The following is a 16,690-nucleotide window of genomic DNA, read 5'->3' as shown; positions in this document are numbered from 1 at the left end:
CTTTTTTTTTTTTTTTTTTTTTTTTTTTTTTGGCGGTACGCGGGCCTCTCACTGCTGTGGCCTCTCCGGTTGCGGAGCACAGGCTCTGGACGCGCAGGCTCAGTGGCCATGGCTCACGGGCCCAGCCGTTCCACGGCATGTGGGAATCCTCCCGGACTAGGGCACGAACCCGTGTCCCCTGCATCAGCAGGCAGACTCTCAACCACTGTGCCACCAGGGAAGCCCCATACTCTAAGTTTTTTAAGGAACCTCCATACTATTCTCCATAGTGGCTGCACCAATTTACATTCCCACCAACAGTGTTGGAGGGTTCCCTTTTTTCCACATCCTCTCCAGCATTTATTTGTAGACTTTTAAATGATGGCCATTCTGACTGGTGAGAGATGATACCTTACTGTAATTTTGATTTGCATTTCTCTAATAATTAGTGATGTTGATCATCTGTTTATGTGCCTTTTGGCCATCTGTATGTCTTCTTTGGAGAAATGTCTATTTAGGTCATCTGCCCATTTCTTGATTGGGTTGTTTGTTTTTTTTGTTATTGAGTTGTATGAGCCATTTGTATATTTTGGAAATTAAGCCCTTGTTGGTTGTACCACTTGCAAATATTTTCTCCCAGTCCATAGGCTGCCTCTTCGTTTTGCTTATGGTTTCCTTTGCTGTGCAAAAGCTTATAAGTTTGACTAGGTCCCATTTGTTTATTTTTGCTTCTATTTTTATTGCCTCAGGAGACTGACCTAAGAAAACATTGGTACAATTTCTGTCAGAGAATGTTCTGCTATATTCTCTTCTAGGAGTTTTATGGTGTCATGTTTTATATTTAAGTCTTTAAGCCATTCTGAATTTATTTTTGTGTATGGTGTGAGGGTATGTTCTAACTTCATTGATTTACATGCAGCTGTTCAGGTTTCCCAACACCAATTGCTGAAGAGACTGTTTTTTCTCCATTGTATATTTTTGTCTCCTTTGTCGAAGATTAACTGACCATAGGTGTGTGGGTTTATTTCTGGGCTCTTTATTCTGTTCCATTGATCCACATGTCTGTTTTTATACCAATATCACAGTGTTTTGATTATTGTGGCTTTATAGTATTGTCTGAAGTCTCGGAGGGTTATGCCCCCAACTTTGTTCTTTTTCCTCAGGATTGCTTTGGCAATTCTGGGTCTTTTATGGTTCCATATAAATTTTAGGATTATTTGTTCTAGCTCTGTAAAAAATGTCATGGGCATTTTGATAGGGATTGTATTAAACCTGTAGATTACTTCCAGTAGTATGGCTATTTTAACAATATTAATTCTTCCAATCCAAGAGCATAGGATAGTTTTCCATTTCTTTGAATCATCTTCAGTTTCCTTTATCAATGTTTTATAATTCTCAGCATATAAGTCTTTTACCTCCTTTGTCAGGTTTTATTCCTAAGTATTTTTTTTTTGTCTGCAATTTTAAAAGGGACTGTTTTTTTACTTTCCCTTCTTGATAATTCATTGTTAATGTAAAGAAATGCAACAGATTTATGTATGTTAATCTTGTATCCTGCTATGTTGCTGAATTCATTTATCAGTTTCTAGTAGTTTCTGTGTGCAGTCTTTAAGGGTTTTCTACATACAGTATCATGTCATCTGCATATAATGACAATTTTACCACTTCTCTTCCAATTTGGATACCTTTTATTTCTTTTTCTTGTCTGACTGCTGTGGCTAGGACTTCCAATACTATGGTGAATAGAAGTGGTGAGAATGGGCATCATTGTCTTGCTCCAGATTTTAGTGGGAAGGCTTTCAAGCTATTCACCGTTGAGTGTTATGCTGATTGTGGGTTTTTCATAAATAGTTTTTATTATGTTGAGATATGTTCCTTCAATACCCATTTTGGTAAGAGTTTTTATCATGAATGGATGTTGCATTTTATCAAATGCTTTTTCTGCATCTATTGAGATGATCATGTGGTTTTTGTCTCTTCTTTTGTTGATATTGCCAGCATCACATTGATTTGCCTATAGATATCTTTTTTAATATTCTCTTAACTTCTTTAAAAGACATAAAATTGTACCAAACAGTAATCATATCACTATATTAATGAGTTTAAAAAACATATAAAGATATTTATGTAACACAGGGGCTTCCCTGGTGGCACAGTGGTTGGGAGTCTGCCTGCCAATGCAGGGGACACGGGTTCGAGCCCTGGTGCAGGAAGATCTCACATGCCATGAAGCAGTTGGGCCTGTGTGCCACAACTGCTGAGCCAGCACTCTAGAGCCCACAAGCCACAACTACTGAAGCCTGTGCTCCTGGAGTCCATGCTCTGCAACAGTAGAAGTCACCGCAACGAGAAGCCCATGCACCTCAACGAAGAGTTGTCCCTGCTCACCGCAACTAGAGAAATCCCGCACACAGCAATGAAGACCCAATGCAGCCAAAAATAAATAAATAAATTTGTAAAAAAAAAAAAAAACTATATATATATATATATTTATGTAACACAAAAGAAGGCAGTCAAGGAGCAAAAGAATCCCCACCCAGGGGCTTCCCTGGTGGCACAGTGGTTGAGAATCTGCCTGCTAATGCAGGGTACACGGGTTCGAGCCCTGGTCCAGGAGGATCCCACATGCCACGGAGCAACTAGGCCCGTGAGCCACAACTACTAAGCCTGTGCATCTGGAGCCTGTGCTTCGCAACAACAGAGGCCACAATAGTGAAAGGCCCCCGCTTGCCACAACTAGAGAAAGCCCTCGCACAGAAACGAAGACCCAACACAGCAAAAGTAAATTAATAAACTCCTACCCCCCAACATCTTCAAAAAAAAAAAAAAAAAAAAGAATCCCCACCCAAATAACCTTATGTTATCTAAAGAATTCCTTTTCAATATTTAAACTTCAGCAAAGAAGAAATGATTAACAGTTTTGACTAGAGAATCAAACAGAAATTACTATGATATTATTAAAATGTATTATCCAGGTTTGATGAAATTTTAAAAGTCAGGACACATATATAAAATGACCAAAAAAAAACACCCCAAAATGAAATAAAACAGAATACAGTTGATCCTTGAACATGGGTTTGAACTGCACAGGTCAACTTATATGCACATTTTTTTTTCAGTAAATGCGTACTACAGTACTACATAATCCATGGTTGGTTGAATCCATGACGCATAACCACAGATATGGAGGGCTGACAGTAAAGCTATACTGGGATTTTCAAACACATGGGGGATCAGCATCCATAACCCTTATGTTGTTCAAGGATCAACTGTAATTATGTTTCTAAAATGTCAGGGTTTATAGCAATCATTCTTTATATTCATTTATAGTCATTCCAACATCTCAACCTCTGAAAGCAAGCAAGAGAGACACAGAGCTGAATGGGAACTTACTTTGTAAATTAATGTGGACCCTGATAAAGCCAGACTCTCCTTGCCTCAAAAGCAAATGGAGAATTCACTGTTCAGTATATTGCACGTGCTCAATAAATATTTTAACTTTGCAGAGATGATTTCTGCATAATTCAGACCAGAATGGAATTTGGCCAGGTGCCTCAAATCTCTCAATCTAAATTTTAGATCTAGAAGACCTTATGATTTGTACAGAAAAAGTAATTATAGCCTTGAACAAAAGAGTCTTATTACCTGAATTTCTTCAATTATTGATTTGAACTGGGGAATACGCTCTGTCATGTTTTTAACCAATTCCATTGCGTTATCAAATCCCTTCACATATTCTCCATACATCTTAAGGAATGGGGCCAATTTCTGAAGGATGTCACCAATTCTAGGGGTAGCTTCCCTGTATAAAATATAGAAACAAGTTGTTAAGATTTCTTATAGAATGAGTGAATTAACAGGACTCCAAATGAAGTAATCACTTTCTACACGTACCCTGCACTTTGTCAGATCCACTTTGCTGTGAGATTGAGAGAGAGCAAAAAAGCACCTTTTTACAGGGAGTTTAGGAATGACACAGTAAAAAGAGATGCTTTACTCTTGGAATTCTTGAAGCTCCAGAATATCTTGTCTCCACTAATCAAACTATAGTTTGGAAAGGAGAGATGAAAACTTCTTCAACTAAAGACAAAACTGTACCACAAGGTCTTTCAGTGATCTTTAATATAAAAACTTTGCGTAAATGTTTGTTTACAGCTCTGTGTAGCATTATTATTTCAGTTTAACAGCTGAATAACAGAGCTTCTAGTATGACTGCCTTAGGTATATTATTTGCTATCTATGCCTCTTACCATTCTTGCATTCTTTTCTCCAGCTCTGGCAATAGGAATTTACTATGGAAGGCATTTATTGATGAAATATTAGAAAAGATTTTATTCACCATCTCTGCTGGAAATGAGCCTCGATTTGCTTCTTCCAGTAGTTTGCAATAAAATACCTGAATAAGAGAATTAATGCAAACATTACTTCAAATTTATTGGTTAACCATCTAGCACTGTGCTAAGGCACATAGTGGGCTCTTAGTAACTTTTTGTTGAATAAATGGAAAAGTTCATGATTCAAGAAATCAATCATTTTTGAAATGTAGGAGTGAGTATATGCTTTAAGAAGAACCAGGAATTAGAATTAGGAAGCTTTGACTCTAACCTAGGCTATGCCTCTATCTGTGGGATGTTAATCTTTTCTGTTCCAAAGAATTTCCAGTTGAGGGTAACAGGATTTACCCTTCCTATCCATAGGTAGAGTTAAAAGATGGAAAACTATACAGATGCATAATAACTGGTATTTTCCACTCCTCTTTATATTTTGAATGACTTCTATGGCACATATTACATATTGCCCTTTATTATAATTTGTTGGCATGTATCTCATTTTCCCTATTAAAACTGTACACTCCTTGGGGAGGTAGAACATTGTGATTTACTTCTCACAGTAGAAAAGGTGCTTAAAAAATACGTGGTCAATGCATGAACAAAAGAGTATTTCAGTTCTCACATGTTTTCCTGCTTTAGTAAATAATAATGCATGGTAACTTAAAACTCAGAAATGAGGATAAAAAGATCTTCTCTTGTACATAATAACAGGTATCTTAAAGACAGTAAAAAAAAGTTTTGCAGTATTAGCTCTACTCCAGTAGGGCTACTATACCTCTTAATTGCCATTCTGTTAAATGTAGGCAGAAGGAGGTCTGTTCTTTCATAATGTCCAGATGGTTGTTTATTTTCTAAATTCACCTCCTTTGCATTTTCTTGAGGCAAAAAGAATACAAAATTATGTCCTTAGAGACTCCAATAGGATATTTTAGTAATTATGATTAAATTCTAAAAGGTCAGCAACAGTAGCTGACAAGATAATATGGCTGAAAAAAAAAAAAAGAAAGAAAAAACTAAAAGAGCAACTTGGTAAGAGGAAAAAACACATTTCCACTATAGGAATACCTAAAAGTTTCAGGTCTGTAATCACCATGAGGAGTAACATTGTTTCAAAGGCACAAACCAACATGAATTGATTGACTTATGGTGAAATTCTTTGGAAAGGGAGTATCTGAGTCACAAACACATTATCTCAGAGAACACAAGTCTTAATCCAGCCCCTTAAGGCTCACCCTAACAGGCATGTAGTCTACTCTAGGAACTGATAAAGAGGTGTGCCCAGTATGGCCTGATCCCACGAAGTTCCATTTTTCCAACTGCAATAGAGGGACATCTTCTTGCAACTAATTTACTCAAAGCTGGCAACTTTATCTTTTAATAAGAGGAGTCTGTATTAGCAGACAATCTACCAATTATCTTGATCTTTTATCACTGAAACAGAATTAAGAGGCCATTGTGTTTAACAGTTATGATGCATTTTAAAACTTTCTTTGCAAATGTATATTTGAGATGATTCACAAGCATCTACCATGATGAAAGTACAAAATGTTATTCACATATTCAACAAATATTTACACCTGGCACTGTTTTGAACGTTTTATGCAAGGCCGAACAAGTGAACTCTCAAAATTCCTTCTGGCCCTATGACTGCAGCAATTCAGATCATTTACAACAGCAAGTGAGACAAGAATCAGTGATGTATTCATGTCAGCATCAGAATCTCCTATTTACTAACACGGCCTTCAGGCTCACAATAAGTGGGCAAGAAACAGTAGTGTTTAGGATTGAAAGAGACAGATAAAGGCATTTTGCAACTCCTACAGAGTGTCCTTCAATCTGTTTTTTATGAATTATGAAAACTTTATACATAATGAATTCACTGACAGCTGAAAATGTCAGAGATCTCCTTGAGGAAGTAGCTTTCACTTGCCAAAAATGGCTAGGTCCTTCCTTCTTGCAGTTTCTAAAACACTTAAATTACTAAGTTAAAATGATGTATAATGCCAAAAAATAAAATACTGAAAGGGAAAAGATTACCTGATCTAAGAGGTCAAGTCGGCTGACGTAAGCTCTTTCTGTAAGCAAAAGTTCATTGGCTATTTTGTGAAGTTTTTGCTCATTAGTCTCCTGAAAACAGAACAGATATTCACATATCAGGAAATAAAGCTTGGACAGTATTTCTCAAGTAATAAATATTATCAAATGGTTTCATCAAGGACTTCCCTGGTGGCGCAGTGGTTAAGAATCCGACTGCCGGTGCAGGGGACACAGGTTCTAGCCCTGGTCCGGGAAGATCCCACATGCCGCAGAGCAACTAAGCCCATGTGCCACAACTACTGAGCCTGCTCTCTAGAGCCCGCGAGCCACAACTACTGAGCCCGCGTGTCACAACTACTGAAGCCCGTGCACCTAGAGCCTGTGCTCTGCAACAAGAGAAGCCACCACAATGAGAAGCCTAGGCACTGCAATGAAGAGTAGCCCTCACTCACAGCAACTAGAGAAAGTCCGCTTGTAGCAATGAAGACCCAATGCAGCCCAAATCAAGCAAATAAATAAATAAATAAATAATTTAAAAAATTGACTTAAAAAAATGGTTTCATCAAAAGTTTTCTATGGCTTCTCAGGTACCCAATTCCTTTCAGTCATCAAGGAACATCCAACCAGAAATGAACAAAATTAGAAATCAGCTAGATTTAATCTATGATAACTTTGATCTCTGTATCAATTAACATTATCTTCCACCTTTTCTTTGAAACTTCTTTTATCTTTTTTACTTCCCAGACACTATAGTTTCCTCATTTTCCCCCTACCTCTCTCAGGCTTCTCTTTGGACATGTTTTTATCACTCTCTCAAAGATCTTTTTAATTATTAGCTCTATGCACAGAACTTTTTACCTTAAAAAAACTTTTTATTATGGAAAATTTCAATCATATATAAAAGTAAAGAAAATAGTAAAACAAACCCCCATGTGTCCATCACCAAGATCCAACATCAACTCATTGTTAATCTTTCACCTATGCTCGCACCCACCTCCCTCTATCTATATTACTTTTAATTAAATCTAGACTTTAATATTTCTTCAGTTTATATTTACTTAACTCTTAAATATCTTTGTATAACCTTGCTAGTGCCATGAGGATAGAAACATTTTTTCCTTGTTAACTGCTCCATCTCTTGTATCTACTGCAGTGCTTCAATAAAACACTGGCACTCAATAAAATATCACTGAATGAATGAATGAGAAGCAGTCTCACATGACTAACTATTGCTGGACATTTATTACAACTTTGACATGTTGTCAATCTACGACCAAACTCATCATTTCTGTAAAATCTCCATTCTACCACCACCCTCCAACCTTACCATCCTAGCAATGGTTCCATCCCTTTCCAGTTAGCTGACTTAAATTACTTTAAGATTAGTTCTCTACCACAAAATCCAGTAAGCCACCAACTCCTTTTCATGGCATTTTGTCTTTAGCATCCATCTTTTAAGCTCTCATCACTTCCACCCTGTTTTGCTCATACCTTATCTCAAGCCCAGGCCAATCAACAGTTGCCCAATTAACTGATTCCATTATTTTTTTTTGGCTCTAACCCACCTTGAATACTATCGTATGAGGAATTTTTCTAAAACTCTGCTCTGGGGACTTCCCTGGTGGCACAGCAGTGGTTAAGAATCCGCCTGCCAATGCAGGGGACACAAGGTCGATCCCTGGTCCAGGAAGATCCCACGTGCTGCGGAGCAACTAAGCCTGTGCACCATAACTACTGAGCCTGCACTCTAGAGCCCCCAAGCCACAACTACCGAAGCAAGCATGCCTAGAGCCTGTGCTCCGTAAGGAAGAGTAGCCCCTGCTCGCCGCAACTAGAGAAAGCCTGCACACAGCAACGAAGACCCAACACAGCCAAAAAATAAATAAATAAAATTAAAAAACAAAACAAAAACTCTGCTCTGCTCACCTAATGCTAATTCCCATAGGAAAAACCAAAATTCTTCAATAGTCCTCTTCTCACTGACAGGATAAAATCCAGACTCTGCGTACCATCCAGAGTTGTTTCTACCTAGTTACTTTACTGAAATACTTTTCTCATTCTAGGAGACTATGAAATATAATAAGAGTTTAGTAAAAACTTTAGTACCAAAGCAGACCAAAGTGTACTTTAAACCAGTGTCTGATTTGTGTAAATGCTACATTTTAAACTATGTATAAAATGCTATTAAGTTGTATAAATGCTTCACTGTGTTAAACACATATGACATCTATTTTATGCTTTATATGCAATATATGTTCTAACGTGGTAAGTTACCACGTTGCTTCTTACAGAACTGAGGTATTTTTATGTGAAGTCTTTAGGGTAAAGTAACATAATACGTTTAAATAATTTGTGGTCTCAGAAACACTGAAATAAGAACTATGTAGTAATCGGGACTTCCCTGGTGGTCCAGTGATTAAGACTCCTCGATCTCATTGCAGAGGGCCCAGGTTTCATCCCTCGTTAGGGAACTAGATCCCGCATGCCACAATTAAGAGCCTACATGCTGCAACTAAAAGATCCTGCATGCAGCAACGAAGATCCCATGTGCCACAACTAAGACCCCGTGCAGCCAAATAAATATTTTAAAAGAAACAACTATGTAGTAGTCAAATTCCATAATTAGTCAAAGTTTTGGTTTAACTTAAACTCAGAGTAAAGTACTAGCATTGTTGCTTGCCTAACCTGGCATCCCTTCCCCGCTATCTCTTAATGGTATCCAGATTTGGTTAGTGTGTCTACCCAACTACTGTGTAGCCCTTCCTTCGGGGAAACTGACCTTATCCACAGATCAAAAGGGGAGCCCTGAATGGTGTCACAATCAGCAGTATACAGCGATAGGTTCAGGGGCCAATGAGACACGAGGGAATATGCACTGGCAGCTTTGAAAAAGGAGGCTCCCTACTCTTAAGGAAGAACCATGAAAAAAGAGATCTCTCTTTGCTGCTCCATGTAAATGAGGGTACATGTAGTCTTGAGTGCTATAAGCAGCCATTCCATAACCACAGAGATGAAGCCAATAAACTTCCTTATTGTTTAAGCCAGGTCGAGTAATATTGGTGTTATTTCTATCATCCTAATTAATATAAAAAACTTAAATACTAAGAAACATATGTAGTATATTCCATGAAACTGATAAACTTTCAAGAAATTTTTAGACAATCACTATTTATAGAGAAGAAAGTAAAATACTTAATGAACTAAAAATGTGACTTTAAAAGATGTAATTAAGTGTAATAAGTAAATACATAAGAATTACATCAACATTGCAGAAAAAGTGATATGCTATTCTACACACTCACAGGAAATACTGACCTGCACCAACACTACAGCCATTTGTTTTGGTTTTTTAAGCCAGATTCACTGAGATGAAATTTACAATTAGTAAAAGTCACCCTTTTGGTGAATAGTTCTAGGAGTTTTGATGAATGGTTACAATCATGTCACCACCACCACAATCAAGATACAGAACACTTCTATCGAAACTTTTCTTAGGTCTCTGCAGTCAACCCCACCCCTCTTCCACCACCAGCTCCTAGTAATTGTTGATCTGGCTTGTTCCAGAGTGTCATGTAAATGGAATCACACAGCATGTGCCTTTTGAGTCTTGCTTTATCAAAATGCATTTGAGATAGATCCAAGTTGTTATTAGTAGTTCATTCTTTTCAAGCCCTTCATTTTATTCTAATAGTGGAGATATCTTTTTGACCCACTATACTCTTTTGTATATTCTAATTCTAGTTCTAGCTAATATCTTTAAAGAAAACAATCCAGCAGAATTTGTGCCATGATAAAATAATACATCTTTTGTAAGTCAGAGAATTCACTAAACAACAAGTCATAATGTCTATTATTGCTATGCAATGAAGTCACCCCTGAGGGCTTCCATATCCTACGAGATCTTAAATAGGAAGGTTCTAAGAAACAATCTTTTTGCTGACCGCAAATTATACTTTAGCTGAACGTGGCAAATTGTGGGTATCCTGGTCATATTTTGCAAAATCCAAGGGTATGCCAGCAGTTATTAGTAAAAGCTATATTTCTTCCACACAGATGGTCTTCTAACATTAGGTCCCTGACCTTGCCAAAGTCAACACAAAGTAAACTTGCTGACATATGGTTTAATCACTCACATATAAGGTTTGTGAAAAGTTACTAGGGATTCTGTGGTGGAAGTGAGGACATCACAGACTCATGGAGCCTTTCTTTAGGTTAATCACAACAATAATAGCATCACCATAAATAAGAACAGCTAACAATTACTCACTCATTGCTTGTTATATGCCAGACTGTTAAAAGTATTTTACACAGATTGACTGGTCCTTACAACAAGTCTATAAAATGGGTGCCATTATTATTCCTATTTTATAGGTAGTATACACACACAACAAAACAAAATTCCAGAGCTTAAAAAAAAACATCCATGTCTCAAAGAGACCAGGAAACTTGCCCAAGGTCACACAGAACCCAAATGAATCAGATTTTATTCACATAAGAGAGTATGTGATTTTTGAGTAACTCTTCAGTAAATAGTTGGCTCTCACTCTAACCCTTCTTTGCAACAAAAAACAAGATTGTATTAAGTGCCTACAAGTGAATAGACTAACAAAATACCAACTATCCACTTAAAAATGGAATTTGCATTTTAATTTATATACTGATTATTTTTCCAACATAAATTTTATTTAAAGCAGACTTTTTAGCATTTAGTAATAATTATCAGGTATAAAAAATTCAGTCATATTTGATGTAACAATATGATGGCTTCCAAATTTTAAAAAATTAGTTTAGTTTCTGAAACTTACCTATAATGTACAGGGTCAATTACTCTATCAGACTTATGCTTAAATAATGCACAAAGTAGTTTTAAAGCTGCTGGTACATTGGGGCTGTAGCCTGATATTTTTTTAAATAGCACTTTACTAAGAAGTCATTTATTTTTGTGATTCTTTGGAAAACAATAATGGTTACACAATACTGATTTGATGAGTAATCCCACTGGATTCTTTTGCAGCTGAATACACAGGCTTGACTTTTCAAAATAATTATAAATATGCTATTTAAAAAGTATCTTACTTTTGATATTCCTCTATAAAATAAAGGGATTGGTTTTCTTTCTTTACATGCAAATATATACTCTATTGAAAGCTGATTCTCAGAGTATTGCCTCAAACAAAAATACACTAGAGTATACCTAAACTATCAGAACTGAAAAAGTAAGATACACTCCTCTTACACTAATAGACTATACAATTTATTTTCCCCTGCTCCTCTCTGCTTAATGCATTCCTAGGCTATTACTGTGTACCTTTACACCTCTTAGAATCTTTATTCGTAGAGATCTGCTCCATTTTCACTTGGGTTAGGGTCAGCCTAGTTATTAGTCACTGTACCCACTGGCACATGAAGCGTTGCAGTGTCAGTTCTGCCACCTTCCTTGCAGATGTCACCAGCTCCTGCAAGTCTTTTCAGACCTTTTGGCATGACTCTTCCATATGGCAGGAGCCGGGACAAAGAGCAGCTCTCAGAGTTCATTAACTGGATAGGCAGAAAATGCTTGTGTGGAGCCAGCAATTCACTCTTCAGAATCTTAGTGCCATACGCCCTGCACATGTCTCAAAACCCCAAGCAGGGGAGTAGATATTTTGAAAAGCATTTCACAAATGCCAATGAGTAACTGTTTCCTGAAAGATGCTTTAAGGGCAGAATCTTAAACTGTTTAAAAAGGAATCAGATATTGATACTATGCTTTATAACTCTTCAATACATGTTCTCATGTGATTTCATTTTAAGCAGGAAGTTTTTCCCCTAAAAACACTGAATCAAAACTACTAAAAGTTCTTATAGCCTTTTCCATATGTATATTTATAACATATTCCATATGTTGTATTTAATAATATCTATATAAATTATCATGTTTTATAGGACCAGAATGGATGTTTCTTGCTCATGTGGAATTTCTATCCAAATCTGTCATCAGTTAATTGTATTCTACCAGGCAGAAAGAAGATGTGGTTTTGTATAGGTATGTGTCTCTGCATTCCCTAAAGTCCATTCTCTCATAGCAAGATGAGTCAACTTAGGAAATAAACACTTGATTTTGTACCACAATTCATGAGATGCATCAACATTTTGATATGTCATTTTTTAATGTATTTACAGACAACAAAATCTTCAGTGTGGTTCCAGGTGATAATTAAAAATTAGATCACAATGATATTTAAATGTCACATAATTAGTCTATCATCTCAAAACACAACTTAAAATCTTTTATTTTGTGTTAGACACCTTCATCCCAGTATTCTTTCTCAGTATACTGAAGAGCAAGGTAATCAAGGGAAGTTATATCATAAGTGAGTGACAGGGGCAACTCCCACTATTTATTGGCACTATTCTACGTTCTTCACATGAATTATCTAATGTAACCCTCTTAATACTCCCGTGAAGCAGGTAGCGTTATCCCCTCATTTTATAGACGAGGAAGCTGTGTCCTAGTGAGGCTGGGTAACCTGCCCAAAGTCACACAGCTAGTAAGTGACTAAGCTAGGACTCAATGCAGGTCTGTGAAAACAAAGTTCGTACTCTGCTACCACCTTTTAACTAAGACAACTCTCCCTGGATCTGGGGAACAAGAAAATGAAAAGGTAAGGGAACAAAACACAGATTTTGTGTTCTATTAAGATCATGCAATAATGCCATAAGTAAGGTCACGTGGTCTCAGGGAAGAGTTGTAATCAGGATGAAATTTATCACCAGGTTCACATTACAAGAAAAAGAGAACGCCCACTATGACATGCAGGCATTATTCCTTTCCCTGCTGCATAATATAATGTCACAAGCATAAACAGTCTGGTACTTTAACATGATCCTTCAGGAAGCTTTGGGAGCAAAATCCAAGCCTAATTGTGACCAGCACCAATATTTTTCAAATCTATGTCCTCTATACTGTTTACCCAGTTCAAAAGAGGAGAAGAGGCAAGTGAGAGCTTTTAATTTGAAGGTTTAAATTATATCCTTTTAAGAGAGGGTGGGGAGGAGGGAGAAAGAGCCTGCACTGAGAGGGACAGTTTGGTTACCTGCACAAGATCAGACAGGAAGTGACAGCAGAGTTGAACTTTGCTCTTCTTACAGCCAATTTAGTATACATTAGACTAAACTGTCCTTCGGGTTTAGCAGAAATTAAAGATCAGACACCAAGAAAGTATAATATATACTCACAATCAATAACTGAATTAAACTATCCCAAGCCTAGGCAGAATATCAAAGTAATAAGGTCACATAAATATTTCTGGTGATGATTCCCCAGAGTTAAAACTTTGTACACAGTAGTGAGTGCCTCACATGGCATAAGGCATACAAACTTATCTGTGTATCCTGTAAGGGAGCACCTTAGTTTAAAATAGAACTGAGAGAGAGGGGCTGGGATCTTCAGCAGGTAAGCTATGTTGAATTTTGGTCTATTAAGGGACATCTCAGGTCATGAATCCATTCATCTAGATTTACAAATGAGGAAACAGGATTTTAATTTTATGTTTTATTTAACAAACACAGCTCACATTGTTTCAAGGCACTGTTCTATGTACTTTACAACTATTTAATGATCTATGCCTTGTAAAAATGTTATGAGGTAGGTAATATTATCTCCATTTTACAGATGAGGAAACTGAGATACAGAGATGTTTAAGTGACCTGCTCAAGGCCACATAGCTGGTAAGCAGCTGAGCTGGGATTCAAACGGAGAGAGTCTGGCTCTTGAGCCTATCTTCCTGACCATCAGGTTATGCTGTATCACTGTTTTTGTTTTTTTTTACGCTACATACAACAACCACTGTGTTTTCAAGATCTGACCTTTCCTTTTCTCTCACACCCATACTGAATCTTTGTGTACCCTGTGACCTCCAGGCACCTGACTTTCCAGACTCTGCCTCTGAGTTCTCCATTTCTGCTAACAACAGGTAATTCATCCTCTCAGCCATGCTCCAAACCTTGGCTTTATCTTTGAGCTCTCCTTTCTCCTTTACCCCATGATATCTTAAGTAAGGGTCATTTATTTATCTTAATCCTCCTTCTCGACTGGTAGTTTCCTCTTTGAATTTACTGCAGTGACTTGAACACAGTATATGTGCAATATAGATTCACTGTATTTAATCTGAATACCCAGGTTTACTGAGCTACTTAGCTATAATGTCCCAGTAAAGGCGTAGGTCTCCAGGTTAACTTCTAGTTCCACATTCTAAATGATGACCATCCTCACAAGCTCACCAATACTCGCCCATCCCCCACCCTCTCAACCCCAGTGGTTCTCATGACACTGCTCTCTCTTCTTCTTTCCCCTCTCAGACAAATCTCTATGTTCCCCTTTCGATTATGCTTGTGCTCTCTAGGGCTCAGTTCTTGGCCTTCTTCTGGTTCCTACACATTCCATTTTGGCAATATTAATCACATGCTTATGTACATCCTTTTACATTCCTACCCTCTTTTCTGAGCTCCAGATCCATATTTCATCTGCCTAATTAATATCTCCAAATGGATGTCTTGCAGGTGCCATAAACTGAGTAGCATAAAAGTAACGTAACCAGCAACTCTACTCCCTCCCCTCATTCCAAACACAATCACTTTCCCTCTTGTCTGTCATCTCAACCAAGGCCTGCAGAGTTATACTAAAGTGCCGTGTCTGAGATCACATAGCTGGGAAGTAATGGGGCTGGGATTGGAACTCACCTCTTAATTCTAAAGCTTTCATCCTTAACCAATAACCCATAATGTCTCCAGAATATTCCATTTTTGTTTTAGGTATCTTTACCTGGAAATCCACAAGTCCTTTAAATTCATTATGTCTAAATCCAATTAATTTTTTTGCCCCCCAAATATGTTGTTCTTTCTATTCTCTTGTAGTTCAGTAAATGGTACACCGCCTGCCTCTTCATCCAAGCTCGGAGTTGAACATGACTCATTCTCTACATCCAGTCACGCAGTTCTCAGAAATCTCTCTCCCTTGTCTTAACCCTCTGCTTCATCCAGGACCTCTTCCTTTCACACCTGGACTACAACAGTTGCTTACTAACCATGTTCCCTGCTCCATCGGTTTTTCCTTTCATCTTTTTTCCTTTCATCATTTTTCTAAAACCCACAGATGTATAATCATGTCACTTCCATGCTTTAATTAAATGACTCTTAGGCCAGATAGTATTAGGCTTATGGAAAGTTTGAAATAACATGGGAAAATACCTATGTTTAATCCTACAAAACAGGATGCAGAATGACCATACATTATGCTACTGACATATTTTTTTAAAATATCAGGTGAGAAAAACAAGCTGGAATGTTAGATATCAAAGCATTTTTCTCTGGGTGGTGGAACTATGAGTGATTTTGTATTCTCTACGCTTTGCTGCATTTTCTTGATTTTCTATGAGGATTATTAATTTTTATTCAGACTTTTAAAAATCTTTTTAAAAAAGTCTCCATTGTTTTCAGGGGAAAAAATACAGCTTAGGCACACAAACCCATTGCAATTTATCCTTAGCTTACATTTTCTTTTTAAGCCTATCCTTCTACTTCCACACTCATTTCACTAGCCCTTCTGGCCTCTATTATGAGGCCAGAAAACCCCTAAACATGGCAGCTACCCTCTTGTTTCTACTTCTCACACCTGCTCTCAGCCTAGATACACTCATCTTCCCTACCTCCCTGTTCCTACCTATTCTGGACCACCAGCACCTCCCACTCCTCCTTCAAGCCCAATTCTGCTACTTCTCAGCAGCCTGCCCCTCACCAGCATTCCTCCAGGCACAGCTGTTTTCTCATCTGTGTTTCCCAAGCCCTTTTTGCAACATATCATGCTGATTTACTTATGCCTTTCTCCCCTCAGCAGACTGAGGCTTTGTGGAAAGGGCTTGCCTTGTTCATTTCTGTTTCCAGCACCAAGGAGAGTGAGCCTGCATACTGAATTTTTAAAGTGAACAATAGGTGGTTTTATTCAGGTGCAGGCTCTCTGAAGCACACTTTTCCTCATTTCTTTCTTATATCTTTCCAACATACTAAACGGAGTCACCACAACATAAAGAAGTTTCTGGGGCTTCCCTGGTGGTGCAGTGGTTGAGAGTCTGCCTGCCGATGCAGGGGACACGGGTTCATGCCCCGGTCCGGGAAGATCCCACATGCCGCGGAGTGCCTGGGCCCGTGCGCCATGGCCGCTGAGCCTGCGCGCCCGGAGCCTATGCTCCGCAGCGGGAGAGGCCACAACAGTGAGAGGCCTGCGTACCGCAAAAAAAAAAAAAAAGAAGAAGAAGAAGTTTCTGAGTTCCCCATCAGTTCTAACTGAATAATGAAAAGCTACCCTC

At 37.9% G+C, this 16,690-nt stretch overlaps 1 protein-coding gene across 4 annotated transcripts in view; it reads right to left on the bottom strand.

Moving 5' to 3' along the window:
- The window catches only part of FGD4 (FYVE, RhoGEF and PH domain containing 4), a 200,841-nt gene that overhangs the window by 29,074 nt on the left and 155,077 nt on the right, over window positions 1-16,690 (bottom strand). For all 4 annotated transcript variants that reach the window (XM_007452184.1, XM_007452186.1, XM_007452187.1 and 1 more), the window contains exons 5-7: window positions 6,348-6,437; window positions 4,230-4,375; window positions 3,625-3,781 (exon numbers count right to left, since the gene is read on the bottom strand). In XM_007452184.1, the coding sequence (XP_007452246.1) occupies window positions 3,625-3,781; window positions 4,230-4,375; window positions 6,348-6,437 (393 nt within the window). The remainder of the gene's footprint in view (window positions 1-3,624; window positions 3,782-4,229; window positions 4,376-6,347; window positions 6,438-16,690) is intronic.

The sequence above is a fragment of the Lipotes vexillifer genome, unplaced genomic scaffold (genome assembly GCF_000442215.2).
Source record: "Lipotes vexillifer unplaced genomic scaffold, Lipotes_vexillifer_v1.1 scaffold1, whole genome shotgun sequence".
In the NCBI taxonomy this organism is placed as follows: domain Eukaryota; kingdom Metazoa; phylum Chordata; class Mammalia; order Artiodactyla; family Lipotidae; genus Lipotes; species Lipotes vexillifer.
This window is presented reverse-complemented; position numbering and strand designations above follow the sequence as displayed.